The 19,547-nt window shown below is 35.5% G+C and overlaps 1 protein-coding gene across 1 annotated transcript; it reads right to left on the minus strand.

The window, feature by feature from the left end:
* Positions 1-130: 130 nt before the first annotated feature.
* Positions 131-13,845, minus strand: LOC143238579 (degenerin mec-10-like). The gene is made up of 4 exons (XM_076478937.1): positions 13,688-13,845; positions 6,220-6,303; positions 3,593-3,707; positions 131-1,278 (listed from the first exon to the last, which is right to left on the minus strand). The coding sequence occupies exons 1-4, from the start codon at positions 13,805-13,807 to the stop codon at positions 1,202-1,204; spliced, it is 396 nt and encodes a 131-aa protein (XP_076335052.1). The 5' UTR covers positions 13,808-13,845; the 3' UTR covers positions 131-1,201.
* Between the last annotated feature and the right edge of the window lie 5,702 nt (positions 13,846-19,547).

Below are 19,547 nucleotides of genomic sequence, written 5' to 3' on the forward strand. Positions count from 1 at the left end.
AGAACGAGAAACATATCAATCTATATATAACATTCTACCATAGAATAAAGATTGTATTTATCAATATTTTAAATTCTTTCATAGAATGAGAAATATATTTATCTATATTTTAACAATCTATACCATAGAATAAAGAATCTATTTATCAATATTTTTAGGTTTTTCACAGAATGAGTATTATATTAATCTATATTTTGAAAGGACAAAACCGAATCCATTTTTCCCATAAGAAATACTGTAAATTAAATTAATCCGTTACAGACCTCCAAAAATTACGCATTATGAAGCATTTTTAGTAACAATATTGCTTATTTATACTTGTATAATATCACTTACATGTCAACTACAAAAACTATAAACACAATAAAAAAACAATAAATGAAAATTTAACTGCACTTCACCTGTGCTGAGGAGATTAAACATGCGACTCCACGTCACATTACCCAGGTCAGTCGACTAATCAAGTCATCACCCTGACCAGTCAACTAATCAAGTTACTTACCAATGGAAGAGAAAAGAGAGATTTACTTTGAAAATTCAACAAAAGATGGCTCATGAGGAAAATATGAAAATTCTTTCTTGCACATGATAAAAAAAAAACAAAATTCGGAACGTTAGGAGTTTTTATCATAACAACACTAAGATTACGCACTAATTTAAACACGAAAATGAACAGTTATGTTAATTATGTAATTATTTCATAATAAGAATATTTCGTAACCAAAACCGAATAGTCTCTTCGTATAATTGATGATACAGTCAAGAACTTGGTTTCGGTTTTGTTTTTAATTTCGTGTAAAGATGTAAAAGAATATTCTGCACAAGTTTTATCTAATTTAGTAGTGACAGAATAGAGTCAGAGCAGCTAGCAAACACTAACCACCGTAAACTCTTGGGCTACTCTTTCACCAACGAACAGTGGGACTGACCGAAAATATAATGTCCCGCGACCCTCAGATTGCGAATCAAATACCCTAACCACTGGATCATTCCAGTCCCCCACAATTAATAAAATTATTTTAGAGACAAGAAAAATAAAAATATCTTGTGACCAGAAATCAGCGTTTTATTTACAGTTTAAAATTTAAATAACACATTTCATCAGACAACAACGGGAAAATAAAGATGCGCGGGAAAATATTTTATTACAAGGAATGAAACAGTATTTTAATTACACACAAGTAAAGAGACAACTGTTTACTTACACACAAGGAGTGATACAACCGCAGGTCTTCTCATCAGAGGACAACTTTGCCATTACTTTATCCAAGCAGCACACTGAAGGTTGTGTACAAACAAATATAATACGAATGTACAGTTATTAAGTGTTGTTTAGAAATATGATATCAGCATCTGTGTTTCTTTAACCAGTGCTGGTGTTTACATTCAGAGCTATATATAACAGTTAACACCAAAACACAGAGAATACCTTTTATATATAATATCAGCATCTGTTTCTTTAACCAGTGCTAGTGTTTACATTCAGAGCTATATATAACAGTTAACACCAAAACATAGAGAATACCTTTTATATATAATATCAGCATCTGTGTTTCTTTAACCAGTGCTAGTGTTTACATTCAGAGCTATGTATAACAGTTAACACCAAAACACAGAGAATACCTTTTATATATAATATCAGCATCTGTGTTTCTTTAACCAGTGCTAGTGTTTACATTCAGAGCTATATATAACAGTTAACACCAAAACATAGAGAATACCTTTTTACACCTTTAACATGCATACTTAGTGTTCTACATTAGTACCATAAATATATTACGTTAGGCACTTATTACATAGATTAAAAAGATTCATTTTACAAAATATTCCAATATATGAAGATTTTTAGTAAATTGTACACCAGTAAACTTTAGTTGTAAACTCGAGAAGAGTTTGTTCACCATTTACAATCCAGAGTCACCTGACAAAATGCAAGATAATGAAAGTAAAATAAACCAGTGATAAGTTGGAGGGTACTGCATTATGAAAACATCAGTTGTTTACACAAGAAATATAAATCATGAAACAGAACATGGTCCACTTCACAAAACATGATAAGTACAAAATAGAAAGAAACACCAAAATCAATCTTACAGTAAATATATTTTACTTCTGTATGACATTGTGGCAAACATATATCCACATACATACATATATATGTATGTAGTTTTATTCAGAAGTTACATTGTTTAGAAAATGTCAACAAATCACATGAAAACTTTTTATGTATTAATCCTATTAATTTGTTATCAGCTTCATCTTTCATTCATTTTAAAATATTATTTACTGTTCTACTTCACATACAGTTACTAAGGGTAATCACACAGGTACTAAGGTAAATCATAAAGTTACTAAAGCTAATCACACAGTTAATAAGGCTAATCATACAGGTACTAAGGCCAATCATACAGTTATTGAGGTTACTCACACAGTTACAAAGGTTAATCACACAGTTACTGAGGCGAATCATGTAGTTACAAAGGCTAAGGCTAACACTTCGTAAGAAATGTCACTTCACACAACATTTGCAAAGAATGTACTTTTAGAGTAGAATGGAGCTTACACACTTTTGATATTTATGTAATTTTTTAAACTACTTATGGTTAATAGTGTAAACCATCCGCTGGTAAGACAGCAGTAAGTGTTTGGATTTATAATATTAAAATCAGTGGTACAATGCTTTTTGACAGATATAGCAAATAGCACAATATGGTTTGGTTATAAGAAAACGAACACTCTCCGTCAATATAAGTTATGGTGTCTTGATAACACTCACAGAAACTATTAATTATACAATTCCTAGGTCTATCTTTTTCCATATACTATTCATTTTATTTGGGACATAGATTTAATGAGGATGTTCATAAATACTAGTATTTACTTACCTTCAGTACCTTCCTTATGTTAACACAGTGGTACTACAATAATAGTGTTCTTTACTTACAATCAGTACTTTCCTGAAGGAAGCATGGTACTACTACATCAATACCTTTCTTTTCTTACCATCAGTACCTTCCCTAAAATAACACGGTTTTGCAACATTATAGCTGTTCTTTACTTACCATCAGTGCAATCCTAAATATAGCAGGGTGGTACTAGATAAATACTGTTCTTTACTTACCTTCAGTACCTTCCTTATGTTAGCACGGTGGAACAACATTATAACTGTTCTTTACATACCATCAGTACACTCCTCAAGATAGCAGGGTGGTACTACATAAATACCGTTCTTTACTTACCATCAGTACCTTCCTTAAGTTAGCAGGGTGGTACTAGATAAATACTGTTCTTTACTTACCTTCAGTACCTTCCTTACGTTAGCACGGTGGAACAACATTATAACTGTTCTTTACATACCATCAGTACACTCCTCAAGATAGCAGGGTGGTACTACATAAATACCATTCTTTACTTACCATCAGTACCTTCTTTAAGTTAGCAGGGTGGTACTAGATAAATACTGTTCTTTACTTATTATCAGTACCTTCCTTAAGGTAGCAGGGTTGTACACATAAATACTGTTTTTTTACTTACCTTCAGTTGGTTCCTTAAGATGGTAAGGTTGTACTACTAAATACTGTTCTTTTCTTACCATCATTAGCTTCTTTAAGGTGGCAGGGTGGTACTCCATCAGGTAAATTAATTGTTGGGTCCCCACATCCACATGTTTCATTACTTAAAAGTTGTAAACATTTCTGGAAGCATTGCTGGTTAAGAAAAGAGAAAATACATTATAATAAACGATAAAATAGTTTATACAATCATACAGTTACATTGTGTTTATACAGCTCAGCACTAAGATCTATTGTTTATAGTGATACTTTAAGGTTTGATCCCTAAAGAGAACAAAGACGTAAAAGCTCATTGAGCAACGTTGTTGAATGTATGAAATAAAACAAGTTTTATTATACATATATAGAAAGCCTTTGAGAGTTTTGGCGGCTCGTGTGATAATAAACAGTCCTCGTATTTAACTGGAAAGTGAATGATCCCAGGTGGTCAAGGTAGTTATTATAAATAATTTTAAGATCTCCAAATAGTGTCATGAACAAAGTATCACGTAGATGGTGGAAGGTGATATGTGAGGAACAAAGTTGAGTAGATTATTGTAGGGGTACCACGAAGTACCTTGAGTAGGTTATTGTTTGGAGGAGTTCAGGTACCAAGAAGTACCTTGAGTAGATTATTGTTGGGATGAGATCAGGTGCTAAGGTCAAATTTCTTAGCTATAAATGAAAGTGGTTAGTGGTCGGTCTTTATATAGATGCAGCACTGCACCATAATAGATGATATATGGTACACAAAAAGGTTCCACAACTACAGTGGAGCGCCATTAAGCCGCGGACCAGGAAACCGCGAAATCACTTAAGCCGCTGAAGCAAGTCTTGTGAGCGATGTGAGCGAGGATTATCGCGGCTCACCGTTAATTTAAAAACGTGTAAAAACGCGGCTTACGAATTTAATCCTGGCTTTATAACTTCAAGGGGATATTTAAAAGAGATTTTCTATAATTGGGGAAATAAATAAAATATATTACAATAGAAATCGACCGTTAATCTACCTTATCCGCTCTCTATGTCAGCTTTATGGAGGCCGCCATTGTTACCGAATCACACCTCTCCATACATTAAAGTTAATCCGCGGTAAATCCGTGAAAAAAGTGATCAATAATTAAAGTATTATTTTTAATTCGATAAACCTATATAATGATCACGCAATGGCGCGGATGAGGCTCCTCAGCGGAGCTGTTGGCGACTTCTGCTTTTCAGTCACAAAAGTTTAAGCCGCGGTTAAGCAGGTTGACCCCCAAATATCGCGGCTTAACGGCGATCCACTGTATTAAACTCCCCTAACCTGTAAATAAGTAAGTATAAGAAACAGCTGACTGTCACTAATAACAAATTAAGGAAAGTACATTAAATTATTTAAAGAACACAGAAATTTCAGATTTGTCACAATAAAATTTATGTCGAAATACTTTAATGGATGAAAGTTATTAAATCGGTAACTAGTAATTATGATAGAAATCAAGTTGTCTATAATATATAAATATTCTTAAGAAACTTTAATTTACATAATTCACTAAAAATGCATATAATAGATACATTAATCAATAATGTATCACGACATTAACAATACGCCGTTATTCATCGCCCAGTGACTAGTATAGTGTGGATTCGAAAACCAAACATTTGGTCCCTGCTGATACAAAATTGAGCTTTAAATTTTCTGAATTCGGTTACGTCTAGAAGTAAAAGTTAAATCCCACGTTTAAATTGGTGTAGCCAAAAAATTGGCAGTTGATTCTACTTACTAACTGCCTTCTCTTTAACCTATCAGGTCTGGCATGGGCAGCTGGGTTAAGGCGTTCGAGTCGTAATCCAAGGGTCGCGGGTTCGAATCCCCCGTCACACTAAACATGCTCGCCCTTTCAGCCGTGGGAGCCTTATAATGTAATGATCAATCCCAGTATTCGTTAGTAAAAGAGTTGGTGGTGGGTGATAATGACTAGCTGCCTTCCCTCTAGTAATACAGTGCTAAAGTAGGGACTGCTAGGGCAGATAGCACTCCTGTAGCTTTGTACAAAATTCAAAAACAACAGAGCTAATCGATTGACTCAGTATTAATAATGGCAAGCGGAGGTAGCCTGAGGGTCAAACTAACAAACGAAACTCTACAACACTGGATATTCCAGGTTAGAAACTCCTCAGTGTTAACATTTTTTTTCAATCTTTTCAAATGGAATTCATTTACTACTATCGCTATTAATGGAAAGATAAACAGTATACATATTTATAATTATTTTATTTAAAATATTTAGGATAATGATCGTGTGTGTGTGTGTGTTTGTAGTAAAGTACAAAGTTATGCCTGTGGTGTCTATGTTGTATAGATTTACAACAGTGCATCTAGGAACAGTAATATATAATCAGTCAAAATACATGGAATAAAGTTAAATTAAAATATGTTAAAATACAGAGGTTAAGGTTGAATTAAAACATGTTAAAATACAGAGGTTAAGGTTGAATTAAAACATGTTGAAATATAAAGGTTAAGGTTGAAATTAAACATGTTAAAATGCAAAGGTTAAGGTTCAATTAAAACATATTAAGTTCTGATTGACAACTGAACAAAACAAAAATTCCAATTATTAAAAGCACGTGTCTTTATCACGTGACATATCTTCCATGTGACGTACTATTCCGGTACGTCACTAACCTTCTTGTTGTAAGCATCTGGTTCGTTTTTGTCATCTTTGTAACATCCATCACTGTATGGCTCTGGTAAACGATGATAGTCCACCTAATTCAATAAGAAAAAGAGAAGCTATTAACACAATTGTTGTAAGAACGAAAACAGCTATTAGCACTATTGTTACAACAGTACCAGCTATAAACACTATTGTTGTTACTGTAGTATCAACTATTAGCATTCTTGTTACAATAATACCAGCTAGTAACGTTCTTGTAATTACAATAGTACCGACTATTAACATTCTTCTAAGAATAGTAGCAGCTATCAATACTATTGTTATTTCAATAACGCCATCTATATATTATTAACATTCTTATTACAATAATTACAGGTATTAACATTCTTGTTACAATGGTACCAGATATCAACACTCTTGTTACAATAATGCCAGCTATTACCATTCTGGTTATTACAGTAGTACATGCTATTAACACTTGTTACAATCGTACCAGCTACCAACACTATTCTTATTGCAATAATACCAGCTATTAACATTTTTCTTCCAATAATGCCAGTTATAAACATTCTTGTTATTACAATAGTACCAGCTGTTAATATTCTTGTTATAACAGTACCAACTATTAAAAAGAAAAAACAAAATTAACAAAATTGTTACATTATTTTTACAATAACTAATTGTAAATACTATTTTTAGAATAAGAATATCTGTTACATCTCTTACTACAAAAAGACCACCTATTAACACTTATTAAAGTAAGACAACCTATTAACACTATTCTTGCAATAAGGTTATCTATTGATATTATTATTGTTAATACTATTGTCACAATTAGACTACCTATTCACACTATTGTTACAATAAGATTACCTATTGACACCATTGTTACAATAAACCTACCTTTATATACTACTGCTACAAGAATACTACTTATCAATACTATTGTTACAGTAGGACTACTTATTCACACTATTGTTACAACAATGCTACCTATTGACACTGTTGTTACAATAAAATTACACCATGATACGGTTGTTACAATAAGTCTACCTTTTAAAACTATTGTCAGAACAATACTACTTATTGACACTGCTACTACAGTACGACAACCTACTAACACCGTTCTCATAATAAGACTACCTACTAACACTGGTGTTAAAATAAGACAACCTACAGGAATTATTCTTACAATAAATCTAACTTTTAACAATATTGTTGTAAAAATACTACTTTTTGACACTGTTCTGACAAAAAGTCTACCTACTGACACTATTGTTCAAGTAAGACTACATATTGACACTATTGTTATAATAAGTCTACCTTTTAATCCTGTTGTCAAAACAATACTTTTTTATTGACATTTGTTACAATAACACTACCTACTGACACTGTGGTTAAAATAAGACTACCTACTTACACTGTTGTCAAAATAAAACAACCTATTAACACTGTTGTTACAATAAGTCTGCATTTTAATACTTTGTCACAATAAGTCTACCTATTGACATTATTGTGACAATAAGACTACCTATTAATACCATTGTTACAATAACTCTTCCTTTTAATACTATTATTACAACAACATAAATTATTAATACTGTTTTTTATAGTTTGTTTAGGCAACGTATTCATGATGAAACTTCGTAGAATGTACAGCAAATACATGTTGTGGAGACACAAGTGTAGAGGACGATGTTTCGAAAGTCTTCAGCCTTTTGTTTTCATGAGAATACAAAAGGCGGAAGACTTTCCAAACGTCGTCCACTACACTTGTGTCTCTGAACGGGCAGTTATTGCCCATTCAACAAACTTTCAAATTAACATTTTTTGTCACAACAAGACTACCTACTGACACTGTTGTTAAAATAAGACTACCTGTTGGCACTATTCTTACAATAAGTCTACTTTTATTACTATTGTTACAACAATATTATTCACTAACACTTTTGTTGCAATAACACTACCAACTAACACTGTTGTTAAAATAAGAGTACCAACTGACACTGGTGTTAAAATAAGACAACCTATCGACATTATTGTTACAATAAACCTACCTTTTAATAATATTGTTACAACAATGCTACCTATTGTCACTGTTGTTACAATAAGACTACCTTTTAATACTATTCTTACAATACAACTACCTATTGACACTATTGTTACAAAAAGACTGCCAACTGACACTGTTGTTACAACAATATTACTTATTGATACTGTTGTTACAATAAGACTACCTACTAACACTATTGTTAAAATAAGATTAAATATTGATACTATTGTTACAATAAGTCTACTTTTTAATACTATTGTTACAACCAGGGGCGTAGCTTCTGGGGGGGGGTGGAGGGTATACATCCCCCTTCATTTTAGGTGGGGGTATGATGCATACAATCATCCCCCCTACAGTTTAGTCTCTTGAATTGTTTTATTGCATCACAGGCCTACAAATTGTGTGTTTGTTCTTGTAATTCTCGTGTTATAACCAATCGAATTACATAATTAGGCTTATATATGTAAAAACGGCTCGGTTGGGTTGAGAAAATTTTTATACGTAGAGGGTTAGGCCTAGATGTAGGCTTTGTCGGTAGCCGAAATGTACATCTTCAACATAGAGGTGTTTCTAAGCTTTTCGATCTAAGCGATAGTTCGTAAGTATCAGTCAGTAGACCTAAGTATACATGCAAGGCTTGCAAGCACTATCACAGAATCTACCTACGTCTTGTACGTAGTTGAAGATTAAGTAAACTTTTCATCACAACAGATTGAACAGAGCATGAAATTGGAAAATATTACTCCCAAGCGTAAACCCCTGTGATCTAGATCTGGCAGGCTATTTGTAGCTTGTGGCTGCATCAATCTTATGTGTATATTGTGCGGCTTTCCTACGCCATTTGTTCTTATGCATGTCTAGCCGGTTTTATTGTCGAACGCCTAACACTCTTTAGCTGCCGAAGTTGCTGACCATACTGTACGTTAAGTGTGCAGTTAACGACAGGTTCGGGCCTCTCGGATCCAGACACGCCCTATATCACCCCCTCCGCTCCCTTTAGTCTGAGCCTCGATTTTACAACAGGGCTCATTAGACCTGTGTTTGTGGCACTCATTAATCCATGAAATTTCAGATTATCAACGCCCTCTAATAAAGTGCTGGTGCTTTATAGTAAAAGAACAATATATTCTCTTTTTCGAGAAACTTGCAATTACTTGTGTTGTAACTAGCACACATTATTGTCCCAGTGATATCCTGGCGGTCAGTCGGCTCGGTAGTCACTGTAAGGTTCGCCCGTTCGACTTAAATACATTGTAAAGTTCAGTCGTACTTCCATTCTGTTCTATCTTCGTTCGTTGTACGTTAGAGTTTTTCAATAAAGACTGTATTTTAGCCTGTTGAGTCATCTGAGAAACAGTTTCCAATTATGACAAGCAAGCGTCTGAAACTTTCCAATAGTAGACAGTTCTTCAAGCCAGTTACTAGTACTACAAGTGACAATGTAGATGCAGATAATCCAACAACCTCAAGCAAAGGAATAGAAACTTGCCCTACAGAGGAAATACCATGTTCATCAGAGAACGAGGTTCAAAATACTTGTACAACTATTGCACATCATGAACTACCAGATAGTTGTGAAACAAGTTTGTGCAGTAATGAAAAATCTGACATACCACAGATACAGTGTGGAAAGCCATATCATCCAGACGCACAACTAATACCACGACGTAAAGCAAAATCTCAAAATATCAACTTCCAGGACAAGTGGTTTGATGAGTTCCCATGGCTACACTTCGACAATCAGACTTAAAAAGTCATATGCTTTCATTGTGCCAAGGCAGAAAATAGATGCCTTTTTACAGGGAAATTGGAGTATACCTTTAGGAGAAGCTCCTGGAAGAGGAAGATCCTGAGTTGACGGCCTACTTATAAAAGAAAACCACATTCACATCACATCAGGCTCAGAATGAAATAATGGAGATGTTCAGCTATCAAATACTGAGGAACATAGCACACGAAGTGCAGCAAAGTAAAATCTTTGCATTAATGGTTGATGGCACTCAAGATGTTACAGATGCCGAACAGGAAGCAATATGTGTACGATACGTAGATGAGAACCTTGATGTCCATGAGACATTTCTTGGTTTGTACAGTGTTTCCAAAACAACTAGTGAAACAATATCCTCGACTATAATTGATCTACTGACTAGACTCAATTTACCACTGTCAGGATTAAGAGTACAAACTTATGATGGAGCCACTAACATGAGTAGTGCGTACAGTGGATGCGAGGCAAAAATAAAAAAAAAAAATATTAGAAAATATTCTATCGTCAGACAGCCACAATGGTCCAGTTAAATACATCCGCCCACTGTGTCCAACACGCTGGTTGTGCCGCCTATCTCCAATTACATGTGCTAATGATTACTACAGTGGCATTGTTGATTCTTTGCCTGAATTAGGAAATGAAAAATCAGATGTAGCAGTGAAAGTACGAGGTCTGCTGGACAGATCTGACAAAGGAAAGACAGTTTTAGGATTGTTGATGGCTCAGCATCCATCTTCTGCATTAGAGGAACTAAACCGTGCATTCCAAGCACAATCAGCGACAGTATCTGGCATAATTGAAGCATCTGCAATGACAGTTGAGCAGTTGCGGGTATTGCGAACAGAGTAAAATTACAACAAGATATTTGATGAAGCTGATAATAAGGTAACTTCCCTAGATCTGGTGCCTATTGAACTACCACGCATTCGCAGACCCCCCCAGGATCACAGGTGATGCCTCAGCACACCATTCTGCAACAGCTAGAGATTACTACAGAAGCCAATATTATGAATTTGTGGACACCGTCATAGAACATCTGACCACTAGATTTAATGCAAACAACAATGACTTGAGGCAATATCTAGCACTTGAGAACATGATCACATCTGGCAAGATTGACAACTCGGTTATAAACTTCTCTCCAGAAATCTCTACACAACGGCTCGAGTTTCAGTTGCCCATGTTCAAAGGAACAACAAAAGCAGTATCTCTGAAAGGTGCGAAGGATGCTTACTGTAAAAGGCATGAAACAAGCCAGCAGATGTTTAGTGAAGTGTTTCTTCTCATGAAAATTTTGCTTGTATGTCCAGTAACCAGCTGCGCATGTGAACGTGGCTTTTCTGCATTAAGACGGTTGAAGACGTGGTTAAGGTCAACTATGTCTCAGTGCCGCCTCAACCATGTAGCAGTTTGTCACACTCACAAAGATGAGGTCGACAAGATAAATATAGACGAGCTTATGAAAGAATTCATAAACAGATCATCACAAAGGAGGTCTACGTTTGGGAACATGTAGACTAGAGGACTAAATGAATCTTACTTCAATGAAAAGTATGAATAATTATGTGCTACATTGTATTGCTGTGTAATTTAAGAATTCGCAAAGACATTTTAATTATTTTTATCAAACAACATGAACAGTTTTCAGTACATATACTCTTATCAAGGGTAATTACTAATTTTATTAATATTTGAAAACGTAATTCATGCAATGAAAGTTATTAGTAACCTTGTCAAGTATAATGGTCATACTGTGCAGTGTGCAGGAACAAATTCATGTGGCAGTTAAAGACACATTTTTCTTTATTCTATTAACATTTTGAAAACTGTTCACAACACCTCACTTATACAAACCTACATGGAAACCTTGAAGTATCGTGGCAACAAGATTACTTTGTGACTGCATGTTTACAGCTTTCAGGTTCACGTAATCAGAGATTACCAATTTGCAAATTGAACAGTCCACATAAGTGGTTACAAAAATCATCCCCTCATCGGGTGTAAAAAATCTACGCCCCTGGTTACAACTATACAACTTATTGGTACAGTTATTACAATAAAACTATCAACTCACATTGTTGTTAAAATATGACTACCTATTCACATTATTGTAACAATAGTCTACATTTGAATACTGTTGTTACAATAAGACTACCTATAAATACTATTGTTACAATAACTTTACCTTTTAATACTATTGTTACTATAACTTTACCTTTTAATCCTATTGTTACAATAACTTTACCTTTTAATACTATTATTACAACAACATAACTTATTAATACTGTTTTTTTATAGTTTGTTTAGGCAACGTATTCATGATGAAACTTCGTAGAATGCACAGCAAATACATGTTGTGGAGACACAAGTGTAGAGGACGATGTTTCGAAAGTCTTCCGCCTTTTGTATTCCCCTTAAGACGCCCCCACAGCTGAAAGGGAGAGTATGTTTGGTGTGACGGAGATTTGAACTTGCGACCCTCAGATTACGAGTCAAGCTCCGGGCCCGGACAGAATGTAGATCTACTGTTGTGTAGCTTTGTGCTAAATAGAAGTTTTCGTACTACTTACTGGTAATGATTACGAGTCGAGTGCCTTAACCACGTAGCCATGGTGAGCTAAGAAGGTTATGGTAAACAAGAGTCGATAAGCATGGGTAATAATTAAACGGAAAAGCTTTTGGCCTACACTAGAGGGAGGAGGACCATTCAACATTACACCTCCGGCTACGTGGGCTACTTTAATCAAATAGTGTGACTGACTATCACGTTATAACGCCCTCACTGCTGAAAGGGCGAGCATAAAAAGTGATTATATTCGAACTCACAACTCGCAGGTTGCAAAGTGGTTGGCGCGAGGAGAGTGTTAGACAAAAAATATGTCTGCTCACCATTGAAGATTTTATCAGTTTTATTAGGCGTGAAGTTTGAAATGTTTGGACAAAAGCTCTGGTGACTATACGTTTAGATCATCTAGTGCTGTTATTACCGAACACTGGACGTGAGACGCTCAGCAGAGGGACGCTGCAGGTCTCGACAACAGCGACTACCCTAAACTAAGTTATTACTTTGTTATGAGGGCCTTTACTCTTGGGCCAAATAACTAAGACGGCCGTGACATTTCAAACAATTAGTTTTATTAGTTCTACGTAAAGTTGTTAACTGCCACATCTGATACTGTTTTTTTTTTTTTTTTTTTTTCAAATTGACTCCCAGTACAAAGACTAGTTCCAGTTCGCTTATTCTCAGGCCTAACTAGTTCAACGTTAATTCTGACGAACATAAGACCGGCGATTATCTAAATCACTTAATGGCTCGGCATGATCAGTTGGTTAAGGTACTCGAGTCGTAATCGTAGGGTCACGGGTTTGAATCCCCGTCACACCAAACATGTTCGCCCTCTCAGTCGTAGGGGTGTTATAATGTGACGATCAATATCACTATTCGTTAGTAAAGGAGTAGCTTAAGAGTTGGCGGTGGGTGGTGATGACTAGCTGCCTTCCCTCTAGTCTTACACTGGAATATTAGGGACGGCTAGCGCAAATAGCCTTTGTGCAGCTTTGCGCGAAATTCAAAAAAATTGATTGTTACATTTAAAGTATGAGGCTCAAAAATTTGTTTCTATAAATAACATGAAAGTACTACATGAGAGATTACCTGTTCAATCCCCACAGAAAGTGATGTGCCTAGTGCGATGTCTATACCATCATTCTCAATATCAGGCATGGCATGCGGAGAGTGTATTACAAGCCTCAATCGTAAGTCTTCTTCATCCATTGTACTTACCTCTATAGTTTGTACAGCGAACGTAAGAGCTAGACCTATAATAACACAATCACACTTTGCTTTATTATATTTCCGTGAGTTATTGTAAAAGCACAACTTATGATTTGAAGTTTTAACCTGATAAACGTTACGGTTTTTAGTGTTACCAAAACTGAGTTCATGTGTATAATGTTCCATCATTTTTCATTGTAAATACCTCGATATAAATTCCTTCATTAGCTGCACAATACGAAGAAATGAAATAAAAAACCAGAGAAAACCATGTTTAAATTTCGACTTATATGGGGCTGAATTTAAATGTTTCAACAGTTTCGGTCTAACTTTCCATAATTGTTAGGTTTGGTTTAGAGACTTGCTGATTCGTTGAAGTTAAAGGAAAACAAAAATAGTAATAAATTATTAAACATTTTTTTTCAGAAGTTAGTATTAAACTTATAATTATCAACGTATCTGTGAATATTTTTGATTTTTGACAATAATTCATATTTCTACTTTAATGTCAAAAGTTGACACCTGTTTACCAGATAAAGAAAAAAACATGTATTAGAACATAGCAGCCAAAATAAATAAGTAGAAAACTTCTACCTACCAGCCATAGCTCCTGTAGTTTTTATCAGAATATCACGACCTTTCATTCCACGTTTAGGGTTAAAGGTAAAACAGTTTCCGTACAGAAAACTCCAAAACGTTGTGAAACTTCTGCCATTTATGATATACACACACACATATATATATATAGTTAGAAAACGTTATTATTTTACATCAGTATAGATAAATATATCTTGAATTACAGAATAGGAATTACTGTTAAATAAATGAACGAAAACTACACAACAAAAAAGTCACAGTTACCAAATATCTGGGACAAACAAAGTGATTAAACAGTATCAAACTTGAAATGAAGGCAGTGAATGAGTTCGAAATATTCTAGGCTTGACATGGCCAGGTAGTTAAGGCACTCGACCCGTAATCCGAGAATCACGGGATCTAATTCCCGTCACACTAAACACGCTCGCTCTTTCAGCCGTGTGGGCTTTATAATGTAACGGCCAATCCCACTATTCGTTGGTAAAAGAGTAGCCCAAGAGTTGGCGGTGGGTGGTGATGACTAGCTCCCTTCTCTCTAGTCTTACACTGCTAAATTAGGAACGACTAGCGCAGATAGTTCTCGTGTAGCTTTGCGTGAAATTCAAAACAAAGAAGCAAACAAAACAATATTCTAATACTATAGTTATTGATGTTTTTAACACCATCTAACGGCCATTATAAGAAGCCAACTAATAAGAATTTCACAGGATATATTTGATTGTTTCTTTATTTTGAATTTTCGCGCAAAGCTACAAGCGCGCTATCTGGGCTAGTCGTCCCTAATTTAGCAGTGTAAGACTAAATGGAAGGTAGCTAGCTAGTCATCACCACCCACCGTCAATTCTTGGGCTACTCTTTTAAAAACTAATATTGGGATTCACCGTCACATAATAACATCCCACGGCTAAAAGCTCAAACACGTTAAGGGGATTTGAGCTCACGACCCTCACATTACGAGTCGAGCACCCTCACCACCTGACCATGTCAGGCCTGATATAATTGAATTATTGCTGTTTTTATATAGTACATCATTTATACAGTAGAAGGCTTCGGTAGTTACAAAGAGGTCCATACAGTTGGTAATAAACGGTCACTTCACTTTGTCAAAATTTTTTAACTTATTTGTTTTCTCAATATAAAAGTGTCGTATAATTTATACAGGATACCTATATTATTCAATTATCGAAGAGCATTTACCCAACTACCTCTTAATTTTTAAACTTATGTGTTTGATTTATAAGATATCCAATAATAGTTTTGTTCTCTTTAACGTGTTTTACACACCAAACAGACCGAAATTGCTACATAGCACGCCTGTAACTCATACTGTATACCATGCAAATATAGGAGCAAATCAATTACGTAACACATTGGTTTATTTGTAAAAATGGATGGTATGGTTGGAGAAAATTCTATGTAGAAGAGCGAACAACGTTTCGACCTTCTACGGTAATCGTCAGGTCATCACGAAATAAACCAAGTAAAATCTCAAACAACGATTTAAATTAGTGATAGAGATATAAAAATACTAAATTAATCTACAAAAAAAAATAATATTTTCTTTCATTAATTACAAAGTAAGTGAACGACTAAGAAAGAGTCTGGTGCTACTAATCTGTAGGGTAAAACTAAAAATAGCAAAATGGCAAATTTGATAAACTTGCTATTTCTACACTGCGTTGTCGTCATTAAGAAAATAAAGACCTGTGACAATGTGACAGCCTATACAGATCATAGAACATTGAACCATCAGTGGAAACATTGAAACCCAAAGATCTGTGACTGCCTCAACAGATTATAGAACGAACATTCAACCATCAGTGGAAACAACGAAACCCAAAGATCTGTGACAGCCTCTACAGGTCATAGAACATTGAACCATCAGTGGAAACATTGAAACACAAAGAACTGTGAGAGACTGTACAGATTATAGAATATTCAACCAGCAGTGGAAACAATGAAACACAAAGATTTGTGACAGCCTCTACAGATCATAGAACATTCAACCAGCAGTGGAAACAATGAAACACAAATAACTGTGAGAGACTGTACAGATCATAGAACATTCAACCAGCAGTGGAAATAATGAAATGCAAAGAACTAAGTCAGGTGTTGATGTAGTTTATTTAATATTATACAACATAACTTTTGGCAAGAGAGAAATATGAAGTCCAGTTTTCATTCGATTAACCGTTTATCTCTTTAGTTAGAAATGTGTTTTTGAATTCTACCTCTCAGCAGTAGACCTGGACAAAGACTAGTTCACAAATATGTCTGGGTACCATCTTTAATTCCTACAGACGTTTTGCATAAAACTTTAGAAGGGTCACCTGAGTATAGTTGTCACTAGTATTAAGCTGAAAAAACTAGAGAGAAAATAGCTAGTTAGCAACAGCCATCGTCAACTCTTGGGCTACTTAGAAACTAGAGAAAAGACTAGTCAGAAACAGCCACCGTCAACTCTTGCTCTACTTATAAACTACAGAGAATATAGCTAATCAAAAACAGCCATCTTCAACTCTTGAACTACTTAGAAACTAGAGAGGAGACAGCTAGTCAACAACAGCCATCTTCAACTCTTGGACAACTTAGAAACTAGAGAGGAGACAGCTAATCAAAAATAGCCATCTTCAACTCTTGAACTACTTAGAAACTAGAGAGGAGACAGCTAGTCAACAACAGCCATCTTCAACTCTTGGACAACTTAGAAACTAGAGAGGAGACAGCTGATCAACAGCAGTCATCTTCAACTGTTGGTCTACTGAGAAACTAGAGAGGAGACAGCTAGTCAACAGCAGTCATCTTCAACTCTTGAACTACTTAGAAACTAGAGAGGAGACAGCTAGTCAACAACAGCCATCTTCAACTCTTGGACAACTTAGAAACTAGAGAGGAGACAGCTAATCAAAAACAGCCATCTTCAACTCTTGAACTACTTAGAAACTAGAGAGGAGACAGCTAGTCAACAGCAGCCATCTTCAACTGTTGGTCTACTAAGAAACTACAGAGAATACAGCTAGTCAACAATGGCTATCGTCAACTCTTGGGCAACTAAAAAATAGAGAGAAGACAGCTAGTTTGTTTGTTTGTTTTGAATTTCGCGTAAAGCTACACAACGGCTATCTGCGCTTGCTGTCTTTAATTTCGTAGTGTAAGGCCAGAGGAAAGGCAACTAGTCACTCTTGGGCTACTCTTTTACCAATGAATAGTGGGATTGACCGTTACATTATAACGCTCCCAGGGCTGAAAAAGCAAGCATGTTTGGTGCGACGGGGATTCGAACCCGCGACCCTCAGATTACGAAGGCCCGCTAGTCAACAACAGCTATCGTTACCTCTTGGGCTACTCTTGTTCGACTTAACAATAAGGTTCGGCTGTTCTACTTACACCAGCAAGTGTGATGTATGATTGTTTGTTTGTTGTTGTCTTGGCAATGAGCGGCACGTTTTCACCGTCCGTCAAGTTTACCACTGAGACACGTTCGGACCCATGTTAACCACTGAGCCATACTCTGACCCGTGTTAAGAACTTGATCGGACCTGAGTTGACCACTGACCCACGTGTAAACAGAATAATAAGCTGCACTTTGCACTTCCTTTTTACCAATATTTAAAATTTTCACAATGACAAAATATATAGATACATTAAGTACTCTCAAAATTTCATGTGTATTTATCAGTTATAACTTATTCTTCGATGTTAAAGATAAAGTTGTCTCAGGTTTGTTCAATAAACAACCATCAAGTGTATTTAAATATGTATTACATACATTTTCCTCACCCAACAACATAAAGTAAAGAGAACACACTGCATGGAAGAAAGAGATAGTTTGTGGTGACGGGTTCTGATCCCGCAACCGAATATCAACTTCTCTGCATTATTATGGACTCCCATTCCCAATTTTCTTTAGTAAATAACAGTCAAAGAGTTGGCGGTTGGTCGTTTTGACTCGCTTCCTTTCTTCTTTTCAATCACTTCTTTATTAGGGACGGTAAGAGTTTGGGTAACTTTGTGCAACATTCGTGAAGGTAACTATTTTTATGTGTAGCAATCTGTGTCAAGAACCGGTCCACTTAGTTACATTCAATTCTGTGCCGGAAAAAGGATTATTGTTTTATAATCCAGATTTGGAATTAAATTATTAATCCGGCTAACGATTTGTTTGTTTGTTTTTGAATTTCACTCAAACCTACACTAGTAATATCTGCTTATTTAGCAGTGCAAGACTAGAGGAAAGGTACCTAGTCATCACCACCAACGTTCGGGCTACTCTTTTACCAACGAATAGTGGGATTGACCGTAACTTATAACGCCATCACGGTTGAAAGGGCTAGCATATTTAGAGTGACAGGGATTCGAACCTGCGACCCTCGGATTACGAGTCGAGTGCCAATTTCACCTCGCCATGACGAGCCTGGCCGGGCCCCGGCTAACGATTGAATCATTTATTACACTTACGACTCCAAAGAGCTGAAAAAATCTAGAAAGTAAACTTTTCAGTGAGGTTAAGGTAAATACAAGAAACCAAACTTGGGTAATAAAATTCTACTTACGTGCTATAACAGTCAGAGACTTCGTATGAACATTTCGCAAGAATTTCATGAAGACTTGTGCTGATTTTCATTTGTTGGTTCTCAGTCAGTGATAGGTAAGCATCTACCTTGTTAACAATGTCCTGGTTCTTCTGGACTGTTGTATTGTCGTCGTTGTTTCGGGGGCACGTGATGAACAAGGAGCGGGGCTGACCAAACAACCACATATATACATTCTCTATAATGTTCAATATTCGCCACTCTATCTATAATATGACAGAAACTTGGTTGTGCCTTTCGTCGTAATTGTACATTTTTAATCTGTTTAATTCAGTATTCCCAATCAAAAATGTATAGCTTACCGAAACAAATCCTTGATAATCTGAGTTAGTGTAGTGCAAGTTGTTCAAGTCAAAATCATCCAGTATGGTATCACAGGCTCTAAACAGTGACTTATCTCTTACACCACCTTCAGAGTGGCACAGATTTAGTATTTTGTGTTTGTTTATTCTAATCCAAAAACAAGAAACAATCTCTGTATGGACATCTTTTACTATAGTATATATGTATATATATATATATTAAAATAACGTATGTTATAGTTAGAATAA

This window comes from Tachypleus tridentatus, chromosome 13 (assembly GCF_004210375.1).
Source record: "Tachypleus tridentatus isolate NWPU-2018 chromosome 13, ASM421037v1, whole genome shotgun sequence".
Taxonomy (NCBI): domain Eukaryota; kingdom Metazoa; phylum Arthropoda; class Merostomata; order Xiphosura; family Limulidae; genus Tachypleus; species Tachypleus tridentatus.

Coding starts and splice junctions, on each gene's coding strand:
- LOC143238579 (XM_076478937.1), bottom strand. CDS start 13,807: ATGGATGAAGAAGACTTACGATTGAGGCTTGTAATACACTCTCCGCAT. Junction 3,708..6,219: donor CAGATGCTTACAACAAGAAG/GTTAGTGACGTA, acceptor TTTCTTAACCAG/CAATGCTTCCAGAAATGTTT. Junction 1,279..3,592: donor CCTTAAAGAAGCTAATGATG/GTAAGAAAAGAA, acceptor CACAACCTTCAG/TGTGCTGCTTGGATAAAGTA.